The sequence below is a fragment of the Taudactylus pleione genome, unplaced genomic scaffold, assembly GCF_031769625.1.
Source record: "Taudactylus pleione unplaced genomic scaffold, aTauple2 ptg000305l, whole genome shotgun sequence".
Taxonomy (NCBI): Eukaryota; Metazoa; Chordata; class Amphibia; order Anura; family Myobatrachidae; genus Taudactylus; species Taudactylus pleione.
The window spans coordinates 7,027,036-7,054,025 of NW_028284706.1; the positions used below are offsets into that span (position 1 = coordinate 7,027,036).

General features: G+C 42.6%; 1 protein-coding gene across 1 annotated transcript in view; it reads right to left on the reverse strand.

The window, feature by feature from the left end:
- LOC148511545 (uncharacterized) overlaps positions 1-21,852 on the reverse strand; it is a gene marked incomplete at its 5' end in the record, with an annotated part of 38,690 nt that extends 16,838 nt beyond the window's left edge. Inside the window, 2 exons of the mRNA XM_088442119.1 lie at positions 18,039-18,734; positions 21,780-21,852. Of these exons, the coding sequence (XP_088298245.1) occupies positions 18,039-18,734; positions 21,780-21,852 (769 nt within the window). The remainder of the gene's footprint in view (positions 1-18,038; positions 18,735-21,779) is intronic.
- Between the last annotated feature and the right edge of the window lie 5,138 nt (positions 21,853-26,990).

Here is a 26,990-nt window from a genome sequence, read left to right on the forward strand (position 1 = left end):
TGATCTGCTGCTGCGTCCAAGGATGCAGCATTGAATCTCCATCGGACAACCATCGGCCATCTGAGTAAGCCTTCGTTTAGTTGGAATGGCCGCCAGAGTCAGGAAACCTGCATTGGAAGACGTAGATCCTGGCCTCTGCATGCCCTGAAAATGGTTCCGATGCCCCGTTTTCAGGGAGGCAGGCAATCTCTGCCATGTCCCCATCTGCAAACAGCTGCAGCCTGCCAATCAGGCTGCTGCTTCTCCGACACTACAACCGGAGCCCCAGCTGCATCACAGCACATGCTGTGCCCAGTTAACTCACCATCAGAGATTTACACAAACTATCAGAATGGTGAACATCTTTGAATCAAACCCTTAGTTAACATGATTAAGGCAAAAATGTAATAGCCTGTGAGCTGTGGGCAGCAGCAACATTTTTATGATGCATAAGAGTTAAAGCAGCAATATTTTATAGGCAGCACCAGGTTAGATTTGTATTTAATAATAATTGACACTTAAAACTCAAAGCTATAGTACATTGCTGAAATCTCGCCTCTGCCTGCAAATTTCACTCTAACATTTGTTCCTAAGCCTTTTAAACATTTTAAACACTTTTTCTTCTAGGTAGACAATGGTATTAGTGTTCTAAATGTACTTGTACTTGCTATGCACCCACCAAGTTAACTTTAACAGATGAATAGCAGAACAGACAGACTCCTTGAAAACTTAACACCTTCCTTCTTGTGAACTCCACCCTGGCTCATATCATCCATGAAAGGGTGATGATTCTGGGACACCCTAAGTAGAAGTTTGACACATCAACCCTCAAGACTAGAGAGTTTGATACCACTGTACCTACAGTAGTTGGCATGGGTTTCATATCCTAAATAGCATGTAACCTACAAGGTAATATTAGCGAGCCTAGACTTTCCACATCAGAATTAAACATGCACGCCGACCCCCGTGTTTTGGTTATGTATTAATATGTACTAACTTTTTTGTTTTGCCAAAATTGCCCTCAAGTGGTTTGGTTTTGGTTTTAGTTCTGTATTTTTTTATTTTATTTTAAAAGATAAAATTAGCTAAATCACAAAATTTGGGTCTATTTTTGTTCCTACAGTTTTATTAACCTCAATAACATTAATTTCCAGTCATTTTCAGACAATTTTGACCACCACACAGCTTACAGTATTGTTTTCAACCAGTTTAGGCCAAAAGTTTGCACTGAGCTACCTGGCTGACTAAGATAAGCGACAGCAGTGGGCGGCACAAACATGTGGCAGTTCAATTTCTAACATGGCACATCTAGGAAACAGAGTGGCACTGCAGTGGCAGACAGAATGGCAGTTTTAATAAACTATAAAAATGTTTGTCATCTACGCAAAAAGACAGTCAGCAATGCACCAATCAGCGTGTAATGAAAAGAAAAGAGGTGCAAAATGGAATTCTCTTTGGGCCCTCTAACACATACTTATGTTGTATATACTGTAGTAAACAGAACATGCACAGTTTAACAAACCAATCACTTCAGCCACAAGTTTCAGTCCCTGTTGCTGAAGTGATTGGTTTGTATGGTCCTCCAGAAAACAAGTTACCAATGGGCAGCTGACATTGGTGTCAATGATCTCTACATACAAACTGGCTCTATACAGGCAAGATGTCATCCCCATTATTGCTGTGTACATCATCTTCACACAATATTAATTTGTCCCAGCTTGAATCCACCATTACAGCTACCTCTTTACTTTTACGTAATTGCTGGTAAAGGTCTTCCTTGTGGAATTTGTAGTTAATTTTGATGAACATCATCTTTTCCACATTTTGAGGAAGTAGCTTCCTACGCCGATCACTGACAAGGTTCCCGGCTGTGCTGAAAACTCTTTCTGAGTACACAGTGGAGGGTAGGCAGCTTTAATTAAAGCAGAACTAATTTGCGCATGGGACTTAATTGCCTTTTTTTCCCTGCTAGTAGCCAAATGAACTGTCTGACATGCCTATTTGGATGCTATCATTGAAATAATCCTCAACCATTCTTTGAATGGTGACTGTATGGAGTCATGGTAGAGGTGTCACAAATTTTCAGCAATTCTTTTAGACCCGACCAGATATCAAACTATTGTGTTGCCTCATCTGCATCACCATTGGGGTTCTCAGGTACAGTATGCTTGTATACAGGATTTGATCTACAAGTCCAACATACTTAGAGGAATTGCTTTGTTTCAGCTCCTCCTTCAGTTTCTAGAGCTTCTTTTCCAAAAGTCTAATTAGGGGAAATACCTGACTCAAGCTGGCAGTATCTGAACTCATTTTACAGGTGACAATTTTGAAGGGTTTCAGCACCTTTCACAATTCAGAAAGTTTTCTTCACTATGCTGGAGTAAGGTACATTCTACCTATGTCATGGCTTTTTGTATAACTTTTGATGGCTTTTTGCTGTTCCACCATCTGCTGAGCATATAAAGGGTGGAGTTCTACCTTGTTACTACCTCTTGCTTTAGCTGGTGGTAGGGCAAATTAAACTGTACTTGCAGGTGCTGTAATATTATATATGCAGCTGCTGAATGCAGAAAGCGTCCCATAATTTTTCAGCCCACAGACAACATCTACTGTATGGCCCTGTCATTTTAGAAAAAAATCTGCATGACCAAATTGATTATGTGAGCAAAGCATTGGATGTGTTTGAAATAACCCTACTGTAATGCTCTATTAATATTTGTGGCATTATCAGAAATCACAAATCATGAGGAGATTCCAAGTGGGGTAAGCCATTTTGCAATGACTTCCCTGAGCTTTTCTAAGTGGTTGACACTGATATGCCTCTTAGTGAAGCCAGTGATACCCAGAATAGCCTGTTTTTGAATGAGCTGGCATTTGTTAGATGCTGCTACTGAAGGCAATACACCCACCCCACTAATGCATGCAGGGGGGTCTCTGAGTACCCTGAAAGCACCCCTGACAGACTGGAGAGCAGGCACTATATTCTTAAGCCCCACCCCTAGAGGCAAAATACCACGATTCACGGGTCACTTGGTAGGAGCTGGAGCTAATATGACATGATTCCATTAGAATTGCTTCATTTGGCTCCACCCCCTCCCAATTGACCCACAAATCATGGCATTTTGTTGTTAGGGGTAGGGGCCTAATGACATGGTGCCAGTCTGCTAGGTCCCATCCTTATCAGGTCTTCAACCCGCAGCTGCTGCAAGGTAAGTGTGTGTGTAAGGTATGTGTGATAAATGTATGTGTGTATATATGCATGTGTGTGTATGTATTATATATATATATATATATATATATATATATGTCAAATGATAACAGCAGTGAGCCGCTGTTTCCATTTGACTTTATCTATTTATGTGAGCCTGAGCACAGCGGCAGCTGATTCTTAATGTGACTTGGAATGCCTGCTATTGCTGGATGTTATATATATATATATATATATATATATATATATTGTGACACAGTTAGGTTAGGGGGTCCCTCTCCTGGGTAGAGAACTCCTTCCTTACACACACACAGCAGCAGGGAAGCAGCACACCAGTCTGGATGCAAGTACAAGCTGGTCGGCGCCAGTCTTTATTGTACAATGTCAGAAATAACACAAAGAAAACATAAACATAAATCCTAGCCCTGTCGGGGCACTAACTTCACAGGTAGTTCCCTCACTACCAGAACTTGGCAGGGCCTAATGCACTCACCAGCAACAAAGCACAGCACAGTACTCACAGATAGGTTTTCCAAGTGTCTCTGAGCAAACTCCCTGTCTGCTCTCCCAGGTGAGACAATCAGCCCTCAACACACTAGGCTTATATTGGTCACCCTCAGGTGGGAACCCAATCAAGCCTGTAACCAGGCTGCGAGAACCAAAACCTGGAGTGGCCGTGGGTGGAGCCCTCCCTCTCCTCTCACTCACAACCCCCAGGTCCCAAACCGGCTTTTCAAAAAGCCGAAACTCAAGCCTGCTACACTGCAGACTTTCTCCTGGGGATTTTAAACACCTAGGACAGGAATCTGGGATAAATGTCCCTGCCACAGACCACTTTACCAGTGATCCTATCACAATATATATACGTGTGTGTGTGTGTGTGTGTGGAAACCCCCTGTAAAAATCCTGCCTTTACCCCTGCACCCAGTGTGCTATCACAGTCATGTAATCTTTACTTTGCCCTGTTTTGCCTGTCCAAATATCTGAGGTTAAGTGCTCAGTGAGTACAATGGCATTTTAGAGGCCACTATTAAAGTCTTTTTAACATCCATGTACAGATGTGGAATTGCTTTTCTAGTGAAGTCGAATCTAGATGGGATTTGGTAGTGGGGGCACAGGACCTCAATTAACTTTATAAATCTCATTGCATTAATGGCAGATATTGGATGCAGATCTAATACCAGCCTTGCTGTTTTGGCGTCAGTGATCAGCTTTGCAACTGCGTAAAAGTTGCCATACTTGCTTATGCTATCGAAGGATTGTTTTATATTCAATTGTTTTTTTAACCTACTACTAGTAGTAGTCTTCTTGGTCCCCTTGTGGGATGAAGATCCACCCCATAGCAGCAGCAAGCCTACCACTTAAAGATTCTGAATAGGGGAGGTCTCACTTAGTCTTATCAAATTTGATGCAGGACTACATCCGATCATGATTGAGGATATTGAGATGAAGGTGTTGACGATGGAGATTGCATGTGTTTGGATCTAGCAGAGAGAAGTGAGCTAGCAGATGACGAACTGCATGCTGTTACTTTTTTAGCAAAAGTTTTCGATTTTGCCAAAAACTTTTCGTGCACGAGCTGCAAATGATGTAACCGGGAGGAGTTTCCTAGATGGTTATAGTCTCTACATCTACTTACTGTGGCTTTAAAAATGCTACAGATGGCAAGACAATTGTTGTCCAGATTTGGTTAAAAATATTTCCATACACAAGAGGTTGATTTTTTTGTCTTATGCCCAGGCATGACAATGGCCTTCTTATCATGGACACAGACTGCTTTCACTGATGCTTCGCTTACACAAACAAGATCCACATAATCAACATCCTCATTAGCACCTGCATCAGCGATACAAATATCCCTCTCATCCTGTTGCACTTCTACCATAGTAAACTCAATGTCTAGGTCAGCAACTTCTTGAACAGTGATACTCATGCCCACATTGTCAGATTGTGCAAAATTGGAGAAAGGAAGCTTCTCTATGAGTCCAGAAAGGTCAGGCTCATACATAGCACTCACAGTCAAACTTAGACTCTCCTCAAGGATTTGTGTCATTTTCAAACAACACACAGTTTCTTCTACTACCTTAGCAGAGATCTTCCCAGGGAACGGAGTACGGCAATGTGTCTGACTGATGGAGATTGCTCAAAGACTGAGCATCTTTACTCTGGGTGCAAGTGCCTGTAATGCACCTGGGATACAAGCGCTTACCTACAATGTGCACTGGAGGGGAATACCACTGTTTGGGGAGAATATGTTATGGTGCAGGCTCCAAGAGGAACCAATTGCCGTACACCCCCTCCTGTATGAGACTTAACTCCATTGCTTCTGTCAGGTCGCCACTCCTTCCCCTTGTTGGCTTGTTGCTCTACAGCATGTCTTTCCTTCCTTGTTGATGTACTTCCTGGTTGTGCCGAGTCCCTTGTGTTGTGCTCCAATACTTGTACATTGGTTTAAATGGTGAGGATTAGTGGTTTTTTAAGCCTTCTCAGAGTGTGCTGTGTTAGGAATCTCCAATGTGTAGCGGCAATAAGCCTTCCTCAGGGATAGTACTGGAATGTGTTGGACTTCTGCCCTTTATTCCATTCTACTGATAATGTCACTATCTGGGAGTGAGGACCCAGTTCCCATGGTACTGTGATGCCTAATAAATGAATGTTCAGTTCACCAAAGTATGGTGGGACAGACAGACATTAAATTGGTATCTCAATCACCAAATCATTGCTAGTGGTCTCAAAATTATAAAACAACTTACACACAATCTGGACTATAGTGAATTCATGACAAAATGGGAAAATGTTCTAAAAGAGTGTTCCACTAACCTAATAAAGCTTATTACAGTATTCCAATCTGGAGATGACCAGTGAGTGTATGAGGGTTTTAGTGGCATCCTGGATGAGAAAGGGTCTAATCGGAAATATTTTTAAGATGGAAATTATAGGATTGTGAGAGGTTCTGGATATGTGGTTTGAAGGAGAGGGAGGAGTCCAGTATATCTCAAAGACAGTGCACTTTGGGGCTAGAGGAGATAGTTGAGCCATCAATTGATAAACAAATGGTGGGAAGTTAGGTTATGTTGGGGGGTGGCAAAATGATCAGCTAAATTATAGACATATTGGGCCAAATGTAATAGGGTGAGAGTTTAGAAAAGTGAGAGTTTCTGACACTTTTTAAACTTTGCCAATGTAATAGAGTCCAAAAACAAAGTAACAGAGCGAACTTGCATGTTTTTTTAGACTTAAAAAACTCTCAAGATTTAAAATCTCATTCAGATGTTTTCCCATTTTGAAGATAAAACTCAACCAATGTGAGTGCTTACTGCTAAACTCTCACATTTTCTAAACTCTCACCCTATTACATTTGGCCCCATTAAGTTGAAAAAATTGTGGGGACATCCAGTAAGAGATAGCAGAGAGACAGTTGGAGATAGAAGTGAGAAGAGAGGGGTAGAGGTTAGGGGAGGAAAAGTATATCTGAGTTTCATCTGCATAGAGATGATAATGGAGGTCAAAAGAGCTAATAAGTTCACCTAGAGAGGATGTATAGAGGGGGAATAGGAGAGGTCCAAGAACAGAACCTTAGGGAACACCTACTGTAAGAGGCTGTGGGGGGGGAAGAGGAGAAGAGACAGAGAAGGCTTAGATATGGGTAAGGAGCGAGGGGGAGAGGTCAGGGGTGGAAAGGTAGATTTGAGTATCATCAGCATAGAGCATGGAAGTCAAAAGAGTTGATGAGTTCACCTAAATAGGACATATACAGGGAGAAAAGGAGAGATCCACGAACAGAAACTTGGGGCACTCCTACTGTTAGTGGAAGTGGGGGGTGAGTAGTCATGAAAGGAGACAGAGAAGGAATGGTCAGAGAGGTAGGAGGATAGCCAGGAGAGGGCAGTGTCATGTTGACCTAGGGAGTGAAGGATTTGCAGCAGGAGATGGTGGTCCACAGTGTCAAAAGCAGCAGAGAGGTCAAGGAGACAGTAATGGCCCCTGGATTTTGTAGCAAAGAGGTCATTGCTGACTTTCGGGAGGGCAGTTTCACTGGAGTGGAGAGAACAGAAGCCAGACTGAAAAAGGTCAAGGAGGGAGTGGGAGGAAAGAAAGGTGGTAAGGTGGTTGTAAACAACAACATGCTCAAGGAGCTTGGAGGCAAAAAAGAGGAGATAGATAGGACGGTAGTTGGAGAGAGCGTTAGGATCAAAGGTAGGTTTTTTAAGAATGGGGGAGACAAGTGTATGTTTGAATGCAAAAGGGACAGTGCCAGATGAGAGGGAGAGATTGAGGAGGTGGGCAAGATGGGAACAAACACAAGGAGAGGGGTAGCGGAGGAGACATGAAGGGATAGGGTCAAGGGGTGAGGTGGATGGGGGGAAGGACCAGATAAGGGCCATGACTTCCTCTACAGATACAGAGGAGAGTCAGTAAAATGGATGGGGAGGGGTGATCCAGGAAAGGAGGAGGTCAGGCAAGTTCTGTAGTTTCTTACAGGTATTACCAGGATGTGAAGCCTTTTTCTGTTGCATTAAGCTAGCGGTAAGAGACTTTACTAGGGGAAGTGCTTCACTGAAACTGCCTATTTTTGTAAGCTCTGTCCCGGTAATATCTTGTGTGATAACAGTTTCATTTTAAAATAAATAAATTGATTTATTACTACAGTTTATTCCTCTGTTCAGTATTATTTTAATTATTTACATAAATGCATCCACAAATAGAGCTGGATTACTAGTTTTTGAATTTACAATGGAATCACTAAAATTATATTTATATGTGTGCATAATCTGCAAATTTATATCAGACTGTGCAATATTTTTGAATAAAGAACAAATCCACATGGGCCTGATTCAGTAATGGACGGAATTCCAGAGCCAACACAAGCAGCTGTGCAATACTATCCATCTCAAATTTAATTCCAGCAGGAGCAGTCTGAGGGAAACAGACTTCTCCTTGCTGCATTTGCGATCCCAGTGCTGCGACCAAGGTCATAGCATGGAATCACCATTGCGACTGATGGTCACGATGGTTGATCCTTTAGCCAGGCTGCAGTAGCTGAAGTTTACCACAGCCTGGCCGGGTAATGGCAGCTGCTAGGCCAGCAAATCTGCATCCACTCATCCATCCCAAAAAATGCTGGCAGCAAGCCCCCTTTTATGGTAATGCAGGCCATCCCCTTCCCCCAAATATTTCTGCCTGTGAAACAGGCAGAGGTTTGGGGCAACTGGTGAAGCTGGATGATTGGCTGAGATCTGATCTTTGAAATTATCTGAAGACGCCATGTTTGCATTGTCTGCACGACGCCATCTGGCGTAGTCAGTATAATATCTTTGTGCACGGAGCAATTTTAGCTTTGTGTACATCTGCTGTGTTACTGCACACTGTTAAAGTCTTTACATAATAAATGTGCACGAATACACATATATAATTAAAGACTTTATTTATTCAGTGCTGACAGACAAGTCTTGTGGACATGTCTGGGACTAGTAATTGGAATACACAAATATACTGTGAGCTGTAGACGAGTGTTTTAACTGAACCATTGTCTTTAAGTCTATCATTGTATGCCTAAACAAACTTGCATTTACATTTAAATTGTGATTCCATCAAGTGTCTGCTGGCCATCTCTGATAACTTAGGCCCTGATTCAGAGCTGGACACTCTGACAGAGTGCTCGCTCTGAATCAGGGCCTCTCTCTTTTTTTTTTAGAACGGCCTCCTGGCCGGTCGCATAGCTGTGGGTGACCACCCACAGCTATAGCGAGCGTCCAGGAAGATGGTCGTAATAGTCAAGACCATCGTGACCATCAGGCTTGCGACAAGACCCTTGTGGTTGGGTCTCGTGGCCGCAAGCCCCAGAGAGATTTCGGCTCTAACAGAGCCGAAATCTCTCCCATTGACATCACTCATGATGTCAGTGGGGCCGCCCCCAAATGGAGGCGTTCACATGGGCACACCTCCATTTGGGCAGCCACTCCCCCGGCCAACCCACCAAAGGGGGCGTGCTGTCACTCAACATCGACAGCATGCCCCCATTGGTACGATACCCAGAGCGACGGTTTGTCCATCGCTATCCGGGTCTCGCGCATGTGCACGACGGAGCCGGCTCCGTCGTGCGCATGCGCACTGGGCTACCATCGACCCGATTGCGTGCGCATAGCGCTCGTGAGCGGGTCTGAATCAGGCCCTTAGTTCAGACAGAAGTAATAATAAAACCAGTTACTGATTAAGGCTATATATGTATATATATATATATAAACAATCACATGTGTATCCACAACGCATGCACACATATACACAGTTGCTATTGTATATAAAAACACACACAGCACATGTTTTACACTGTACACAACCCCGGCATACAGTGCACCTTTTATGCTGCATGAAAACACACAACACATACTTACATATAATCATAAATATACATACACTCATAAAAGGTTCCTGCACATTATGCTTTATATTAAAGTTATTAATTATGATGTCAAATGTATGTATTTGATATCTAAGGTTTAGTACATGATAAGCAGACCATGTTTGGTACCATTCTAAACCACTGTCTATTTGCTGATCTCCGGTTCCATCGGCAAGGAGATCGCAACATGCGTCTGCAAGTTATGGATTTAAGAGAATTAGGTGTTAGAATGTACTTTGTATGTAGTGTCTATTGATTAGTTAAAACACACACAAAGAGCCGTTGGAGGGCTGAACCACCACTGTACAAACTGACCTATAAACTGTATTCTAACAGAAGAACCAAGAGCAAGAACCAATGGGATTATGCCAACTTGTTTCTATTGTACTGTTCACTCTGTGTAGGGTATATATTCAAGCGCTCTATGTCCAGTAGTTAGTCATCATATTCTTTCTTTTGAAGGAGGCTTCACGTTTGATGCCGGGAAATCTGGATCCAGAGCGCTTGCGTACGTATTGACTGTACCTTTGCATGTATAATCTTTTGCGCTAAATTGTATTTAGATCAAGGCATGTAACTAATTCTTTTTAATGTGAATAATAACTTTTTTGTGTTTTGGAACCACACTCAAAGTCTGGAAAGCAATTATTTCTTGTGCGACTTGCAATGCTAAATAGCGACATATGGGTATAAAGATTATTAGGTTTTCATAGATAGGGGCTCATAGTTAGGAGGCCAAGCTACCACGAGGCCGCATGATAGCGACTGGATCTCGCTTTCGCAACAAAGGGTGGAATAAGGTGCCATATACAGGGAAGAACTCACTGTGTAGGAAACCTGCATTCAGTGTTGTGAAACTGATATCCGCTATTGTGTGTGTTCTCAAGGAGTGCTGGCTAGAATCTGGGGCAGGGGAGAAAAGTTTTGTTTCTTTCATTGTCTGTCCCGACGCTAAAGTGCGATTCGCATAATAGTGTATACTTGTTTCTTGTATTGCTGCCACGTGTTTTCAAACAATCATTCTGACAGTATTTGTCATATTGATAGCGATTACATTGTTTAAGACCTCCGTATCATAATGCCATATTAGTGAAAAGTTTATTTTCTGCACAGAAAAGGTGCATGATAGACATATATGTATGGTGAGAATAGGGGTACTGTGTATTCCCTATTTACTAGGGTTACTGTGTGTTCCCTAGACCTAGGAGTACTGTGTGTTTCCTTGGGTACACAAAAGCAGGTGTATTGCATAAAGGAGTACTTTGTGTTTCCTACTGATAGGGGTACTGTGTGTTCCCTAGAGGTGAAATCGGCTTTCAGTGTGATCGCAGAATCCATTGATCAGTTAGGTTCTTTGGGCATTGTGATTGAACCACACGGTTGGGGCAGACCGTGATTGTGAACTGAGTTGTGGTGGAGGAAATCACTGCTAGCAGTGGAGAGTACTCGAAAAGGGATTAGTTTTTTCTCTGTTCGTATGGGGTACTGTGTGTTCCCACTGGTTAGGGGTACTGTGTGTTCCCTATCTGAAAAGGCAGGATACAGTATTGTATAGGCGGCATTCTGGTCCCTAACATACTACGATTCAAATCCAGAGTGCAGGATACCCCCAAACTAGCCCAGCTAAGCCGCCCCAGGGCACCGCCATAGTAAGAAAAGTGCTGTTTGAAAGAGATAGTTAGGAGCAGCTACTGCTGCATATAAAGAATGAAAATAAAAAGTGAGGCACATATATAATAAACAAACAGTGAAGGGTTAAAATGTGTTATAAAAGAAAATTGTGTTATAATGCGGTGCCCTGAAACAGATCAACAAAGGCAATCCAGGGGGACCCACGCCCCAAAAATGAACCAAAGTTGCACTACAGTATATAAAACTTGTAGGACTTACCTAGAATTGTGCCTAATACTAGTGTGCATATTCATTACAAGACTCCATGCTTTTAAACCAATAAGGTAGGGGTGCTAATCCAGACTGAGGGCATCTCCTTTCCCTCAGGTGTGCAATAAAGCACATTAAATGGAGCATATGGGAAAGATTTCTGGACTGCACACCCTAAATATATATATATAATGGGAGGTGCTACCTGATGAGACTAATTGCAGGCACAAAAACGGACAAATCTCAGGTGCACAACTCCAAATTATTAATAATATATAAATGCAATAGTTTGGGGGTATCCTGGACTCTGGATTTGAATCGTAGTATGTTAGGGACCTACCCTACAGAGGCTACCTGGATATGGTGGGTAGGCCCATAACCTTGGCCAAGATTATGCTAAAAACCTCTATTGATTGCAAAATTTTATTGCATTTATATATTATTAATAATTTGGAGTTGTGCAAATGAGATTTGTCAGTTTTTCTCTACATCCATCAGAATTATGTTAGGTGTTTTGATGTGATTTCATTATCCTAGTTTAATATAGTAAACACATATTTTTACTATATGTGCCTTCCCCCAAATTCACCAGAATTATGTGTTAGGTGACGTGATAGGGTAGTGGTATCTTAGTTATATACAGCATATACAACGTTATTATATGTGATGGTTTACATCTCAATTGTTTATTATATTTGTACCACACAGCTATCGCTGTGATGGGCAATATATTTTTTGTACTTAACCAGTCCCTTGTTCTGCTTTGCAGACCGGGGAGACTTTTTCGGCAATTAGCTGGTTGACTTAGCAACCTGGCAGTGCTGTGATGATGTCGACCCGGAGCCAGCGGCGCATCCCCCTCTCCCCGGTCTGCAGCAAATCAGTGTCCCTCACTGCCTACTTAAGGTAAGAAGGTTTGGTTTGTACTTTTGTATGTTTATTCTGTGAACCTTGATAAAAAACCTGGAGGCTTTGAAACGTCGGTTTCTATACGCAATACAACTTGTCTTTTATGCAACCAGTCTTGGAGTGCCACAGTCTTTCTTGCTTAATATATATATATATATATATATATATATACATATATATATATATATATATATATATATATATACACATACAGTATATATAAACACACAACTGTTTTTTGTAGGTCATCTGTTGGGTCGTAAGCAAGTAAGATGCAAAACAAATTTGATCTGCATGGGGACCTGTAGCTTTATTTTGCCATCTCCCTTCTGGTCAAATTTTTCCCACTTTTCACCAATTTGTGTCTCAGTCTCCATCTCTTATTCCATAGTTTTCTCCCCCTGTCTCTCTTCTTATCTCTCTCTTCCCCATCCATCCCTCTCCCTAATCTGTTTCATGTACATCTCTCTCCTTTTCTGTATCTACCCCATCTTTGTCTCCTCTTCCCTTCATATTTCCATTAGAATGGAGATAATTTTACCATGGTTCCATGATTCATTTGGAGGGGGCGGGCCTTAATGATGCAATTCTATGATTATTGAATCGCATCAAACATCGGTAACTATAGTGTGTGTGGGTAGTAAGAGGCTGGAGAGGTGGTTTGTTTGTGTTAATTTGAATTTTTTTGTGTGTCTTTTGTGTTTGTGTAGGGAGGGGGACAGGAATATGTCCAGGGCAGAGGAGAGGCAGGGAGAAAGAAAGGTAAAGGAGCTTGCTGCTCAAGAGGTCCTATTGAGCAGTACAGGCAGCAGTGATGAGGCTCCCAGAAATAAGCGCAAGGCCAAAACAGGGCACAATTTAAAATTCTCTGTGAAGGACAACATGGTTCTTGTGCAGGAGCCTATGAAATCCCTCCACCTGCTGTTTGGACAAAAGAATTCCATCTAGGCAGTGGTTGTGAGTGCAGTCAATAGCACCCAGCAAAGGCATTGGAATGGAGTGGGCTAAGGCATGGTGGCTGCAGACAGTCAGGGGCCATGCTTTATAGCAATAGGCTGCACGGCCCCTGCATTGCACAGAGGAGGTGTAATGTGTGGTCTTTAAGTTAAAAGCCAGCACATTACACCTCCTTCTCCATACAGTGCAGGGGCTGTGCATTTTATTGCTATAAAGCACAGCCTGACAGTCTGCGGCAGCCGCTCCAGTCCCAGCAACAGGAAAAAGAGAGTGAGGAAGGGAAGGAGGGAGAGGGAGAGGTGGGGTGCAGGGGCATTGGAATGATTTATATTGCCCCCCTTAACATAAAATCATTCCGATGCCCCTGACACCCAGGACATTATACATGCTTGCAATGCTATAATAAGCTACCCTGACAGCATGCCATTTTGAATCCTGGATAGGGAAGCAGGTGCTGGTATCCATTAGTGGCTAAAATGCTGCCATTACCTTAGTTACCATGAGAACAGGGGCTTATTTATAATGGGTGCAAGGCGTGTGGTGCACAAGGGCCCCTGGGTCCAGAGGGGCCTGAACTGCTCACCCTGCACCCATATTATACTACCACTCCTGAGTCCTATGTCAGCGCCGATGTCAGCGCTGTAAAAAATGCCTTGAAAATGGCTGGGTATGCGAAATATGGAAAACATAGGATAAATGGCCACTGCAGCCATTTTTCCGGTGACCAGTGCATGCGCTGTAGACTCTGAGCACACTCTAGTTCCCAGAGTCTATCAGTGCGGCACTGCACTCAGTTCGCTGCTGGCCACCAGACTGAGAGGAGGGGGCCCCGGACAGAGGGCCTGATTCAGAGCCGGACGCTCTGAAAGAGCGCCCGCTCTGAATCAAGGCGTTTTTTTTTTAATGGTGCGGCCTCTTGGCCGCTCACATAGTTGTCGGTTACCACCCACAGCTTATGCGAGCGTCCATGATGATGGTCGCGATGGTCAAGACCATCATGACCATCGGGCTTGCGATGAGACTCTTTTGGTAGGGTCTCATTGCCGCAAGCCCAAGTTTGCTTTTGGCTCTATCAGAGCCAAAAGCACTCCCACTGACATCCCACTGACATCACTTGTGATGTCAGTGGGGCCGGCCCCAGACGGTAGGCGTTCCCATGGGAATGCCTCCGTCTGGGCAGACACACCGCGGCCCACCCACCAAAGGGGGCGTGCTGTCACTCAACATCGACAGCACGCCCCCTTTGTAGCGAGACCTGAAGCGACGGCTTCCCCGTCGCTATCCGGGTCTCGCGCATGCGCACGATGGAGCCGGCTCCATCGTGCGCATGCACACTGGGCCACCATCGACCCACTTGCGAGCGAATAGCACTCGCAAGCAGGTTTGAATCAGGCCCAGAGATTGCACACGGGCCCCCTCCTCTCTTGAAACGCCCCTGTGTGAGAATGTTGACTGGGAATCCCCTGAACTTTTCTGGTCACAGATCAAAAATTACCAGTAGCCAGAAAGTGCATCACAGCATGTTCCCACTTTGTTTCAGGGCTGCAAAAGCTTTTGCAGGCCTTAGACAGAGTGGGAATATGCTGTGTCAGGGTCTAGGTCCAGTTTGACTTGGTCATACAGATGGAATATGTTGTTATGGTTCAGCCAACATCAACCTAATATGTTCTGGTTCATACGCCTACTAAAGAATTGTGGCCTGCACAGCCTTTGTGATACCACCTGAACCTGTTCAGTTTCTTGTTTCTGAGTCCATCCAGCCTCGTAATAGAGCCCCTGATATCCAAACCATGAGAAATGTACAGTATTACTAGCATATTCTGCCATGTTTGTCTCACACAAATCAATGCAGCTGATAAAGGGCTCTATTTACTACAATCCGCATATTGAATGCAGATTGTAGTGTGATATTATCGACTGAATTCACATTGCGAATTCAGGCAATATCACAGGGATTTACTACAAATCCCTTGCAGGGACAGAGCTTGCGAGAAAGCTCTGTCCCTATGAATCCCCTCCGTACACTAGTCATGGTATTTTCGCAAAAAATACCGTGACAAAGTGCCCGCGCATGCACCGACCAGCAGCCTCTGCTACCCCCCCTTGGCACTGAGCCCCGCCCCGTGTTAAGTCCTGCCCCCCGCAATTGCAGACCCCCGCGACCCTCCTCCCTTAATAGCACTTATCTGCATGATCCGGGCCTCCGGTGATGTCCTCCATGCGTCCGGTCAGGTGATATCCCATACTGCACTGGGACCCGATCACCTGATGACCGGGCTGCAGTGCAGTATGGGAGACCAGCTGACCGGAGGGGAGACATCACCGGAGGCCCGATCACTAGTCCCTGGAGTCAGGTAAGTAAAATAATTTTTTGACAATTTTTTTTTCTTTTTTTTACAGTAATCAGCTTGCGGTCTGTTTAGACCACACAGCTGATTACAGGGACCGACTCCCGGCTCTGCTCTCCCTGATAGAGCAGAGCAGGAGTCCGGTAACCAGGGGAGACCCTGGATAACGCCACCTCCAGGTGGCATTATTATCACAGGGCCTCCCTAGGTAATTTTTTCACAATTTATTTTTAGTAACTTTGGCCAGATCACATTTCCCATTACAATTATGGGAAATGCGATCTGATTACTAAAAATAAGTGATACTTAGGGGTTGGAGTAGAATTTTACGAATTCTACTCCAATTGCCCAGTAATAACTATAGGTGATACTAAAATAATGTGAAAATGGTGTGAAAACACCCTTTTTCACTTTATTTTAGTAAAAGTAATGTTAATACATAGAGCCCTTAGCCCCTTTTATAGGCATCATCATTGTCTTTCCACTATTTACAAGTAGAAACACATATGAACACATGCAAACACGCAGGTCAGGAGGTAGCCTATTTGAGAAGTGCATTTTGGTGCAAGTTTTCAAAGTTTATATGCGAGTTTGAGAAAACAATTCTTGGTAAATTTGCAAGCTTTATTGTTTCCTATGGAAATTTCCTGCGAGTTGGGGCCGATTCAGACCCGCTTGCTAGGAAGCATTCGCACACAGACTGCCACTGTTTTCATTGTGCGCATGTGAAAGCATCATAGTGCGCGTGCGCAAACCAGTCCGAGCGATCGGGAAGCATTCGCTTGCTGTGCATAGACAGCCCAGCAGAATGAGTGACAGGACAAGCCGTTTGTGGGTGGTGACAGGGATAGGCAGTTGAAAATGGGGGAGTGTTGGTGTGAACGCAGGCGTGCCTGGGTGTCTTAATGCCATTTCAGAGGCGTGCATAATTAAGACGCAGCGTCATACTACATGTCACTTGGCTGATTTTTACACTGAAGTGCTCGCAGTGCTTGTGGTAGGGTATGGTCAACCACAAGTGCTGCGTATGCATCCGATGCTCCTCAATGGTATGGATGGTTGCATACACTTCCAGGAGATGACGTGTGCAAGTGGGCATCTTAAGACAGGCTGGTGGGCATCTGCATACACAGCACGATCGTATGCCAAGACATAGTGGACGTGCTAATGCCTTGCCGAGCGATCGCCAGCCTTGCTGTGGGAGTTCCGGATTTGCATACGCCGGCTGCATGCGAATGCATCGAGCAAACGGGTCTGAATCGAGCCCTTGGTTTGATGGTGTGTTTCGTTGTATTTTCGTTGTATTTTGTGTTTCGTTGTATTTGTATTGTTCGTTTCAATGTTTTTTTTTGCCTGAGTTTACCTTTAGTAAATTTGTGAGTCAGAAAAACAGGCAAAACACGCACGAGAATGCAATCTTGCCAAAATACGATTCTTAGCAAATTTACCCCTAAATGGTAAGAGGTTAGATTGTATCATACTTACATTCTGGCTGCCCCCTGTAAAGCAGAGAGCAGGGTCTTGATGACGCGATTCAGCGGGAATCACATAATTGGCCACCCATGCTACGGGGGTTTGTCTGGGAATTGCAGGGGGTCCGTGGGGGCGGCGGCCAGCTGGAAGGTTTGTCTGCTTTCCCAGGGGCTGGGAGCGCCACCCGATTTTCGGGAGGCTCCTGGCCAAATCGGGAGAGTAAGTAAGTAAGTATGGGGAGTATATGTGTCAGGATGTTCCACAGTCCAGTGATATAACAAAAAAATATTAGATTTTGTAACACCCATATTGTGCAAATTATGTAAATGTAACAATAAGATCATTTAAACAGTAGGGATTATTTACAATGAGGTGCACATTTTTCCAAAATGCGAAGATTCGCAGGCCATTTCATCTTATTCTGCAGGGGGTGGAAATACTGAACACTGCACACACATACTGGCCAGCTCCATTTATATACTGCTTCTTAAAGTTGAGCTGTTTCACACCTCTCACATCTCTATATCAGGTTGTACATTATATATTTTCCATCCTGCAGCACAAATCTTTGTATTAAGTTGCAAATATAACATCCAATTACTGCTAATTATCCCCAATAGGTGCTGTAATAGATAGTTCCGAATGTGTATTATAAGAAATAATGTACACCCTACAGTAAGTTATTATGAATATTAATTCTTTTATGATTTCTGTGCCCTTTGTATTTAGTCTACAGACTTTTGAACTTTATGCTTAAAAAACTCCTCTATAATTTACTATAGGGAGTGAATAACCACATACATTTCATTGTGGCACATGTATAATATTGTAAAAAAGACAGTTTGTGTAACTACTGTAGGTAAAACTAAGATATTCAACTCACCTGTGCAGTAGTTTTCAGATTTCAGAAGTCCTGCAAACTTGTACACATAATATTCTCCGGGACAGGCCTTAACAGAAATGCTTGGTCCATATACGCAGCCTGATAATGAATTAGTATAAAGAGCAACTGATTTCACACCTTCGCTGACAGTTGGGTGGCTTATTATACTGTAGGGCTCAAGGGACCCACATTTTAAACTTGCAACACAGCCCTCCCTCAGTCTTAGTCCATTTTTGTAGCGGTACCAACCAAAGTAATATTTGTCATTGGAGAATCTTCCAGTAGAGTCAATTGTGTAAAGTCGGTTTGATCCATCCAGTTCTTGGTAATTGACACAAGGATCAATACATTGAGAACTACTCGGATTTTTTATACAGTCGTAATTGGAGGAACAGGCACTTGCAGGACATGGCGGGTTAGCAGGGTCAGCACATCTGTATATACCTTTCAAATTTGCACAATTAGTGAGACACACATGTGTTTTGGAACTTAGGCATTCATTTATATCTGCACATTGTTTAGCAACAGAATCCCAGGTATACCCTGGTGGGCAGCATGTCAAGCTGTCACAAAATACTCTTTTTGTGCAGTTGAAACCATTACCGCCAAAGTCAGCCTTGCAGGAGCATAGTACATAGCCTTGTTTCGGGTAGCAATCAGCATTAGTTGAGTGGCAGTCTTTGCATGTTTTTGCATCTGTGGAAACAAAAATCATAGGCTGTGAGAGAAACTCATGTATAGAATGGAAAATACAATTTAGACTCTATATTTTGTAGTTACACAATCAAATTGTAATGTTTTTTCTACAACAAGGGGACAACATATTTGAAGTTATTTTGTTTTCTTTTTGTCATCTAATATTTATAAAATAAAAAGCTTGAAAGAAAAGTTATTATTATTATTATTATTATTATTATTATTATTATTATTATTATTTGTTACTTGTATAGCGCCAGCATGTTGCTTTGTGCTTTACAATTAGGAACAAACAGTAATATAACATGCCCCCATATGGGGGCTGTTATTTGTGATATTTACCAAGCTTTGCATCCCGCAGCTTAGCCCGGTACTTAATGCCATCTATAGAAAGTGTTAACTATTATAGCCCACTTTCCACAAAATTTACAGGGAGAGGGATCCGTAGGATCCCACCTTGGCAATGGATGTTCACACATGCTTGTTCTGAAGTTTTGGATTCCCCCTATTGATGAGTTAACTCTGTGTATTATATTGTGCTTTTATCATAAGCTGTATTGAAGAGTGAATTGTGAGAATTAGTCTCCATTTTAATATATGGTGTTTGGAGTAAAATTTACACAGAGATCACCTCTGATGTTTATATAATAGCAAAGGTTGGTAATTAACATGTATTTTAGCACTGGAATTTTCACTGAGGTGCTATTTCAGTATTTTAAGTGCAAGAACTTAAAACCTATTCATAGCATTCCCACTAGACTGTGGGCAGGGCAGGATGCTGGGGGTCCTGGCATGGAGCTTCTGCACACGTTGAAAGGGGCATGGCCGGTCGGGGAGGGGGCATGGCCTTGTGACACCATCCCAATTCATCACACTTGGGGGCATGCCCAGCACTTACGGAGGTGCTGGGCTTCACCCAAGCTCACCCCTCACAGTCAATAGATACCATGCACATGTGCACGACATCTGTTCACCCGACGGTGATCGTTCACTGCAACTTTTCCTGCATGCAAGACTCTGCGGCCCGCGGGTGGGTAAGGGTTAGGGTAAGCTGTTTTAGCGGGGTGCTGCTAAAAGAGCAGGGTGCATTTTGCCCTTTTAAAAACAGGTAGGGAGCAGCGGCCTGCTAGAACAGCCTAGCGGAAATACTATATTCAAATGCTGATGTTGCCTATGGGTAAAACAGTGAGGCTTGCTTTCTTATCTCAATTTAGCTAATTTCTGGCTAATTCTTTTCAATTAACATTGTTATTAAGGGAATATGAGCTGTGTTGTATTTCAATTTGTTTTGATTAAGCCAACTTGAGATTTTAGATTTGCCCAGGGTTTTTTTTATATACTTCTCATTTGTTTGGGAGTCTAATTCAAAGCTGGATTAATAATGGGATATATGAAACTTAAGCCCCAGGCCTCCACATATATAGTGTGATGATGACCAGCCTCCCAGCTGGCCACATGGTAGGCAATAAATTATAAGTATTGGATTTCTATTTTTCTCAGGAAATTTTTATTTTTCTACTTTTACTTATATAGGATGACATTGGGACCAGTGGCGTTACAAGGTGGGTGTGGGCCACACCCGGGTGTCACCCACCGAGCGGTGACACCTAAGTACCGACCCCCCCTCAGTGACAGGAGCCGGGTGCTGCACTGTAGCATTATGTGCAACCCTCAGCTCCTATGCTGCACACACTACAGCCCACCCCACACCAAGTCTCACCGCAGGAAGGGTCGCCACTGAGTGGGGCCAATAGCATAGGGTGGTTCATGCCCATGTGGAACTAGCTACACCCAAACAGCAGTGGTCTCATATGCTCCACTATTCACAATAGAACACTGTTCATTTTCAACCTCAGACCCATGTGGCCATCTTCTTGTAGATACTGATTGTCATTTACTTTGGGATTTAAAGATTTTCTGGAAATACTATAGTTGGGGAGAATTAATCTATCACCATTTTAACCTTGTTCTCTACATAGTCAGTTTTAAAATTTTTGCAGCATTGTTCTAATATTTACAATTATTGGTAGATTTACCTCTGGCTTGTGCGCAATGTCTTTATTATTATTGTTATTTACTGTATATAGCATCATACTTCACAAGTGTTCTGCATTCAACCTTCAGCGAGCCCAATGTCCCGTAACCAGGAACAGCAGATTTGGAAGGTATGCAGCGTTACTACTTGTTGCAACACTGTGCAGACTATTTGTAATTGATTTTTGGTCTACTCTCTGACTCATGAGGGTTTGCAGTACAGAAATAACCCCTTCCCTTTTTTATGTACATCCCTGTGTCCTAGTGGTTAGTTTCAACACAGTGTTAAGGTGTTAGATGTGTTATTCTGATATTGCAACAGTTGTTCTGAACTGTGTTTATTATACATGCAGATGTCATCAGTATTCAACTGTTGATAAAGTTAGATAAAAATTGTAGGTATCCAGACCCTGTTATAGAAGAAGGTTTCCTTCTTTCCTATCCTACATGTTGAAAGCAGTATGTTAAGATTGCAGCGTGTGCTTGATCCTGTTTATACATAAAGAGTTCCTGTTTGACAGAGTCCACTGATTGTCATACTCCCCAAAATATGGGATGTGAAAGCCAGGACCCCTGCACACACCGAGGGTGTGCGTGCCTGAAGAGGGTGTGCAGCCTAGTTGCTGCTAGGTCACACCCCCTGTATGATGCCATTTTGGGGTCATGCCCACATACCACACCTCCAGCTGCTGTGATCTCAGAGTGTGCCCAACCTCCCAACTGCCCATAGGAAACTGAGGCCCGCAGGTGGAACTGGGGACAGTGGGCAAAAAATGGGACTGTCCCGCTTAAAATTGGGATGGTTGGGAGGTATATAAGAGTGGTCTGACTCCTAGTCAATCGTGTCTATAGTGCAGGAACTCACATGGGGGACCTGTCATTCTCCAGGGAAGCTCTGTAAGTACAGTAAGTATGCTGCATCTGCCTGGACCTCAGCCTCTGAGATCCCCAGGAGAAAATGTAGGCGAGTTACTTTCTCCTCTATTCAATCCTCCTGCAAAGTATACTTACTGTAACTACTGTTAAACTGTTCTCTATAGGGAAGTGGGTGGAATCTGTGAGTCTGTTCTATTGTCTCTGTAGTATGGGAAAAATATCACAAAAATATTAAAAAGGGTTTACTGACACATAATGGGGCAGATGTATGAAGCTCTGGAAAGTGATAAAGTGGACAGTGATAAATGACCAGCCACTCAGCTCCCAACTGTCATGTTACAGGCTGTTTGAAAAATGACAGTTGATTGGTTGGTTGTTTATCACTCTCCACTTTATCACTTCCCAGAGCTTAATACATCTGCCCCAATGTATCTCTGCATTTTAAACAAGAGCATGACTGTAATATTTCCCACCTACATTCATTTTGTGGGATACAGGTGATAGATCCTAATTGGAGAGTGGATAACAGGGATGAAAGGCTAGCAAAAGCGGAGATGAGGAACATCTTTTTATTAAAAACCTTTTCACCTAGAGGCTTAAACGTCAATTTTGAGACCAAGTGGTTTCTAAAATGATGGCCATCCTTTAAGAATAGTAGGTTGATATACTTGAACATATTGTGTACTTTATCGAATATTTATATAAATTGTTTTTACAGATGAATGTGTATTAATATGTAATCTAATGGTGTGTATTTTTATTCATTTTGTGGTCCTGGTATCTGGGAAATCAGGGATTTGATATCGTTATTGATGGAGGTGATATCCGGATGTTTACATAAATGAGATAACCACTTCCGACCATGTGCTTCAGCAGTCTGATGACCACTTCTGCCCATGCGTTCTAACAGCGTGAGACTTCCGGTTGTTGATGCTGTCCGCACTCCGGAAATTAAGTATAAGATATGACGCGTGGTCCGTGCAAAATATTTTATTATTTGGATAAAGAGGAATAACTGTATAAGGACTTTTCAGAGAGGAATGGGAGTGTGGTGGGGGACAAATACTGGCATGAGAGTCCAGGTGAATATCCGGGCTTAAAGAGAGAGCACAATTGTAGTATGGGTCATATCCAGCTCTTTTTTAATTAAGAACGCTATTTATGTACACAATGGTCTTTTTAATGTTTTTATTGAATTGTATTAATCAGATGATGTTTTAGATTTATTCAGGAAGTTCTTAAGGATGTATATACAGATAAGGACAACATAAGTATATTGTATACATTATTAATGGAACATATGAGTGTAATTTGGTGTAAGTGGGAATTATGGGTAAGGGTATAAAGAGTAGATCCTATGTGGTCCAAACCACATCCTGAGGAAGGACTATATGTCTGAATCGCATAGATGGTGCTGGATCTGAATACTAGTCTCATGTTTTATGGAACCTAAGGAGTTTTTATCCATTTAGTATGCACATTGTCATGTAAACATCAAGCAGGAGCGAGTTTCTTACTTCTCGGGTATGTGAGGGTGAACTCCAGTGCAATACTAGTGTGTATATAGAACTCACATGGTTATTTTATCTGGACCTTTTTTATTGTATGGATCTATATGTATGATCTTATGTGGATAAAAAAACTTTTTGCAAATACGTATAAGAGGAATTGGATGTATTCTTGAATTCGAGGACTTCTTGGTGTGGGAGTGGACATTAAAAGAAACCTTTCTGTGTATGAAACAAGGTGGAGAATTGGTGAGTATTTCTCCTAAGTGAGTGGTGAAGGGAAGCAGTCAGGTAGAGGCTACCCAGAGAGGGGGATCGCTAAAAGAAACCTTTCAGTGAACAACAGATACTTACCTAAGGTGAGTTCTGTCCATGATATTAGGAAGAATTAAAAAGTATTAACTATCTGTTGGATAAATCTACAGTGAAATTCCAAGGGAGAAAAAAGGGGGAAAAAAAGAATTGTTGTCTACAGGACAGCACTGTTGGACCAGTCTAAATTATTTGTAAGCTAAAATCACAGGAGAACTGTGACTCGGATCTGTCCGGAGTCACGAAATTCGGGTGGATTTAGATTTCTGGACAACCCGAACTGCACATCTTTACTAGTAATGGTCCTTGCAGTGGAAGTGTTGTGTACATGTCATGGATGTACATAATGGAAAGAGTTTGTAGCTGCATTTGCAAAAAATCCCAGTAAGAAAAACACCAATAGATACTGCTGCGCGCTCTACTGCATGCCACTCAAAATCAGCCCCTCAATATTAAGGAACATGGCACAAATTGGACCTGATTTAGAGTTGTGCACAAACCTGTTAATACAACTCTGAACCATGATTGACATGCTACGGTGGCATGGGGACAGGGAATGGGCAGTGACGAGCAGCATTCCCAAAAACGTGGTGTGTTGCCCCCATTTTCTGGGAGTATAGAGGCCAGGGTCTGCATCTTTGGATGCAGATTTACTGGCCTCTGCTATGAAGATGCACCAACCCTTCTGAGTAGGCTACTGCGATTCTGCATCTTCGGTAAAAGAACTCAGATTTGCATCAGGGACATCTTTTGTCCTTGGATGCCTCCTGCAGAATTACCATATGTTGGCAGCAATGCTGCATCCAAAGATTGAACCTACTGTACAACTCTGAATGAGGCCCATTGTGACTATTTAGACTTCAGAAGCCTGTGACAATTAGTGTTACTGCAATTTTTTTCTCACACACAGGGCCGCCATCAGGGGGGGACTGCCGGGACTGGAGTCCTGGGCCTGGACCCTGGCAGTACGGGAGGGAGCCTGTCAGGCCCGCCAAGAGCCACGGTAAGCCCTGGTAACATGGGGCGTGACCTAATAGAGGGAGGTGTGGCCACGCCCCCCTTCCAGAAAAAAAAAAGCTTTGCAGCAGCGCGAAGCAGCACTTGCACTCTGAACCCCCTCAACCCTGCTCAAGGCCCGAGTGATCTGTACCCACTCCCCCCCTCTCTGCACCCCTGGGGCCCATGCCCACTACTACCCCTGATGCACAGCCCACACTTCCCTTTCCCATGGGCCGGCCCGATTCCCCTCTCTACTGCATGTGAATGCAATGGGGTGGAACCAAGGTGACTAGCCTCACCCCCATACACCCGCGAATTGAAGCATTGTGGAGGGAGCAGGGTCTAATGATGCGAGGTGCCCGCCGTCATTGGCAACCTCCTGTTGCATCAAAATGTTCATACAAATAAGTATGTACTGTGTTTTAGCATGTGTATGTATGTGTCTGTATGTGTTACAGTGTATATATGTGTATGTATGTTAGTGTGTATATATGTGTATGAATGTGTTAGAGTGTATATCCTGAATGTGTATGCATGTTAGTGTATACATACAGTATGTGCATGTGTGTAAGAGTGTATATGTGTATGCATGTGTTAGTGTGTATATATGTGTTAATGTGTATATGTGTGTTAAATATAATATATACACGTGTGCTATATACTGTATAATATGCGTGTGTGTATATATATATATATATACACTGTATGTAATGTCTCTAATATGCTCACTCATACATATACCAAAAACATAAATTATTGTAAAAAACGAGCACTTGAACATGTGCTGTGTATAAAAATAAATAGGTAAATTAGATAAACCACGATTTAATTAAAAATCATAATCAAAACCTTCTATACTCACTCGTTATTTATAGCTCTTTTTGTGATAGAGTGGTATGGAGTAGAATAGTTTAAAGGTAGTCCGGTGAATGCAGAAGCATAGGTGTTTGTAGAAATAGTGCACTGCCCCTACTCTTACCCTATGGTTGCCGTCCTTCCAGTATTCCTTTAACTGTGCGGCGCGCGATGTCTCCTCCGTTCCTTTTGGCTTTGGCGTGCTGTGCCTCCTTGCATGCCGGTCAGCAGCGTCTTGCTTCTAATGGGGTGGAGGGATCAATCGAGCAGCCTGCAAACTGTGCTGTCTCCAACGCGTCTCGTACCATACGTACTTTGTCAAGGATGACGTTCACTTCCCTGGGGGGCCCTTTTATTGCTCCTCCATGGTTTCCTTTGCTTTTTTTCTTTCATAAAACTTTATTGATTAAAACGACACTTTGTATCTTTTCTAGGTTAACAGTTTCAGTAATCGTGGTTTCTATAATTGTTAATTAAATGTAGCTAAAAAATGTTCCAGAGAAATGATATGTTAAAAATAGATATTCTAAGTTAAAAAAATAGATATTTTATTCTAAAAAAACATTTAAATCAATATCTATATTGAGGCCCTGCGGTTTAAGGGTTTTTAGTAAGAAAATCCTTTTACTTTCATGTTTTTTTAACTCTTTCACTAAGTCGCCCCCCCTCCAATTAATTTCAACTTTTTCTATTCCAAAAAATTTCAGTCCTGATGGGTTTTTACCATACACATCTGCGAAATGCTGAGAAACGCTATGTGTATTAAGTCCTTTTCTAATATTGTTTATATGTTCTGCTATGCGGATTTTTCTTTTTCTTTTAGTCTGACCTATATAATTTAACCCACATGGGCATGTCAAAAGATAAATGGCTCCTTTGGTGTTACAGCTTATATGACTTGATATGTGGAATTCTTGCTTATTCACAATAAATGTTTTGGTGACTGAGGTAGAGCGATCTTCTTTTTTTACATTTTTACAGCCTTTGCAGTCCAAACATCTGTGGAATCCCTTATTCAATGATGTTTAGACTGCAAAGGCTGTAAAAATCGTGGTTTATCTAATTTACCTATTTATTTTTATACACAGCACAAGTTCAAGCGCTTGTTTTTACAATAATTTATGATATTAGAATTTAATTGAGCAGCTATACCCGCGCAACACTTCAATTAACTTATATACCAAAAACAATCGGGTGCTGGATCAAATTTGTTTAAATAAATCCAAAGTCCAAGAAAAGACAATCCCCACACCTTTTCCAAATGCAAAAAATTGTATTCATATTTTAATGATCCAGTATATATGTGCCAACAGATCACATTAAATAAAGTGCCATAGTGAAAAAAGTGCCATTTGAAGGAGAGACAGAGTACTTATCAAGTCACATGGGAGGATCTATGGCAGAGGACCGGCAGCAGTACGCCCGACAGCCGTTTCAGTGCTAACAAGCACCTACTTCCAGGGGCAGCGCAATAATACTGAATCCAAACAGGATTCAAGTACCTGTTTGTTCACCTGTCAACACTCCTACAATCACTGACCACCAATCCCCACTCTGCACTCACCTGTAAATTAAGGTGCAGCATCGTCACCTACCCATCGGCAGCTGCTCCGGCTCACCTCTAAGTGAAAGTGGAAGCAGCGTCTGAGAATCTATTACACGTGCATCTCAC